The sequence below is a fragment of the Athene cunicularia genome, assembly GCF_003259725.1.
Source record: "Athene cunicularia isolate RWA chromosome 23 unlocalized genomic scaffold, athCun1 chr23_part2, whole genome shotgun sequence".
NCBI classification, from domain to species: domain Eukaryota; kingdom Metazoa; phylum Chordata; class Aves; order Strigiformes; family Strigidae; genus Athene; species Athene cunicularia.
The window spans coordinates 4,751-7,729 of record NW_020799131.1 but is presented as its reverse complement, the minus strand read 5'-3'; the positions used below and the strand labels follow the sequence as shown (position 1 = coordinate 7,729).

Here is a 2,979-nt window from a genome sequence, read left to right as displayed (position 1 = left end):
GCCCAAGCTGGCCGACCTCTCGGTCAAAACCAAAGACGTGTGGGAGATCCCCCGCGAGTCCCTCCAGCTCCTCAAGAAGTTGGGCAACGGGCAGTTCGGGGAAGTGTGGATGGGTAGGGCCTGGCGGGCAAGCCGGGGCAAGTGGGTTGGGGGGGGATGGTGGGGGCACCCCCAGGCCTGGCACCCTCCCCAGGGTGAGGGCTCCTGCAACACCAGTTTGCCAACATGGGGAAATGCCCCATGTCCTGCTTTGGGGTCACAGTGGGTACCCCAGGATGTCCCATGACATCCCTGCGTGGGCAAGCAGCCCTCCTCCGGGTTCAGATGGGACAACAAGCAGGAGACAAAACCAGGCCGGGGGGTCCTCTCTTCATCATCCTCTTCCTCCAGCGCCCCGCGCTCCCTCCGCTCGGCATGCATGCTGCATTCATCCCATCGCACCCCCTCCCTCCCTCCTCCCCTCCTCCGACCCCCCCTGCAGAGTGTAACGACGGGTTGTGCCATCTGCTAACCCGGGCGTGCCCCACTATGAAGCCCCAGACCCTGGGATTAGCTAAGGATGCCTGGGAGATAGTGCGGGAATCCATCAGCCTCGACAAGAAACTCGGCATGGGATGTTTCGGAGACGTGTGGATGGGTAAGGCTGGCCCAGCCGGCCCGGGGGGTGAAGGGGAGGGCACAGGGGATGTGCAGAAGCAATCCGGACCTGTCCTGGCAGGCAGCAGCGCGGGGTGCCAGGTGGTACCCACTGCTGGGGGGGGATGGCAGCTTGGTACAGGCTCCCCCGTGGAGGGATGGGGAATGGGGTAAGATGAGCTCATGGGTGCCTTGTCCCCATGCTGTGTGGCGAGGGGACTCCTTGTCCTGGGTGGGATACGGTGGTATTATGCCCTTTCCTTGCCTTGCTCGGATTTCCTTGCTCCTCCATCCATGCACGCATCCTTCCATCCCTCCATCCATCTGTGGAAGCATGCGCCCACGAACCCCTCCATCCACAAACCCCTCCACCCATGAACCCCTCCATCCCGGCCCTGCCAGGGGCTGGTTGTCCCCTGGGCTCGCGGTGACCTCGTGTCCCTGGCCCAGGCACCTGGAATGGCACCACCAAGGTGGCAGTGAAGACGTTGAAGCCGGGCACCATGTCCCCGGAGGCCTTCCTGGAGGAAGCCCAGATCATGAAGCGGCTGCGGCACGACAAGCTGGTGCAGCTCTACGCCGTGGTGTCCGAGGAGCCCATCTACATCGTCACTGAGTTCATGAGCCAGGGTGAGCAGGGGGGCACTGCCTCCGAGACTCCCCCCCCTCCAGTTTTTCTTCCCCCAGCTCCTCTGCAAGGCCTCAGCCAGGGGTGGGCACCCTTGGGTGGGCCCGGCTGGCTCTTGGGTGCTTTGACGGGCACCCTCTGCCCGCAGGCAGCTTGCTGGATTTCCTCAAGGACGGGGATGGCCGCTACCTGAAGCTGCCCCAGCTGGTGGACATGGCTGCCCAGGTACTGGGGAGATTGGTACGGAGTGGGGGGGTCCTCACCCAGGGGGGTGCATCTGGGGTGCATCCTCACTGCTTTTTTCTCATCCCCCAAGATCGCAGCGGGGATGGCCTACATCGAGCGGATGAACTACATCCACCGGGATCTCCGCGCTGCCAACATCCTCGTGGGAGACAACCTGGTGTGCAAGATCGCTGACTTCGGCCTCGCCCGCCTCATCGAGGACAACGAGTACACGGCGCGCCAGGGTGAGCTGGCTCCGTGCCCCCCTGCCCTGTCCCCAAAGTGCTGCGACACACCCTGGCCCTGGCAGGTCACCCCCAATGCTGGGTGGCCTGGATGATGGGTGCCCCAGGGGATGGGTACCCCAGGGGATGGGTGACCCAGGGAATGCGTAACCTGGGTGATGGATGCCTCAAGTGATGGGTGCACCAAGGAATGGGTACTCTGGGTGACGGGTATTCTGGGTGATGGGTGCCCTGGGAGATGAGTACCCAGCTGATGTGTGGTATTCCAGTTGATGGGTACCCCAGATATGGGCTGTCCCCAGTGCAGGTTGACCTGGGTGCTGGGTACCCCTAGAGCTGGGTGCCCCATGTGTGGGGTACCCCAGGGACAGGTTGCCCTGGATGTGGGTGTCCCCAGCACATGGTGTCCCAGCACAGGGCACCCTGGGTGTAGGACACCCTCAGTACAGGGTGCTCCGCTAACAGGGTGCCTCTGGTGCAAGATGTCCCAGTGTTGGGTGCCCAGCTGTGGGGTACCCCGGGTGCAGGTGCAGCAGGGTGCCCCAGTCACAGCCCACCTACCTCCCCTTGCAGGTGCCAAGTTCCCCATCAAGTGGACGGCCCCGGAGGCTGCACTTTTTGGGAAGTTCACCATCAAATCAGACGTCTGGTCCTTCGGAATCCTCCTGACTGAGCTGGTGACCAAAGGCCGGGTGCCCTACCCAGGTATGGCCCCCCCGGGGCAGCAGGTCCCCTGGGGGTGGGCTAGGCAGGGGCAAGCCCGTGCCTCAGTTTCCCCACCAGAGAAACCTGTGTTAAGCTGGGCTCCCTACCCAAACCACAGTGCAATGCCGCTGTGTCCCTCCGCGTGCCTCAGTTTCCCCACTGGCTCGTCCCATGGGGGTGCTGGTTGCTGAGCGAGGTGGGGGGGGGTGTTTCCTTATCACGCAGGGATGAACAACCGGGAGGTGCTGGAGCAGGTGGAACGGGGGTACCGCATGCAGTGCCCGGGCAACTGTCCCCCGTCCCTGCACGAGGTGATGGTGCAGTGCTGGAAGCGGGAGCCCGAGGAGCGCCCCACCTTCGAGTACCTCCAGTCCTTCCTCGAGGATTATTTCACCGCCACCGAGCCCCAGTACCAGCCGGGGGACAACCAGTGACCCAGCGCTGGCATCCCCCAGCCGGGCTCTGGAGTGGCTTTTGGGCCAATCTCCCTCTTTTTGCAGGGCGGTTGTGGCTCCCTTTGCCTGTGCCCCCCCCCCCCCC

At 63.8% G+C, this 2,979-nt stretch overlaps 1 protein-coding gene across 1 annotated transcript in view; it reads left to right on the top strand.

Annotated features, from left to right (window-relative positions):
* Positions 1-2,975, top strand: part of LOC113488405 (proto-oncogene tyrosine-protein kinase Yrk-like) — a 3,940-nt gene extending 965 nt beyond the window's left edge. Inside the window, exons 4-10 of the mRNA XM_026863542.1 lie at positions 1-113; positions 482-637; positions 1,087-1,266; positions 1,413-1,489; positions 1,581-1,734; positions 2,308-2,439; positions 2,665-2,975. Coding sequence (XP_026719343.1) covers positions 1-113; positions 482-637; positions 1,087-1,266; positions 1,413-1,489; positions 1,581-1,734; positions 2,308-2,439; positions 2,665-2,873 — 1,021 coding nt within the window. The 3' untranslated portion in view covers positions 2,874-2,975. The remainder of the gene's footprint in view (positions 114-481; positions 638-1,086; positions 1,267-1,412; positions 1,490-1,580; positions 1,735-2,307; positions 2,440-2,664) is intronic.
* Positions 2,976-2,979: the final 4 nt, after the last annotated feature.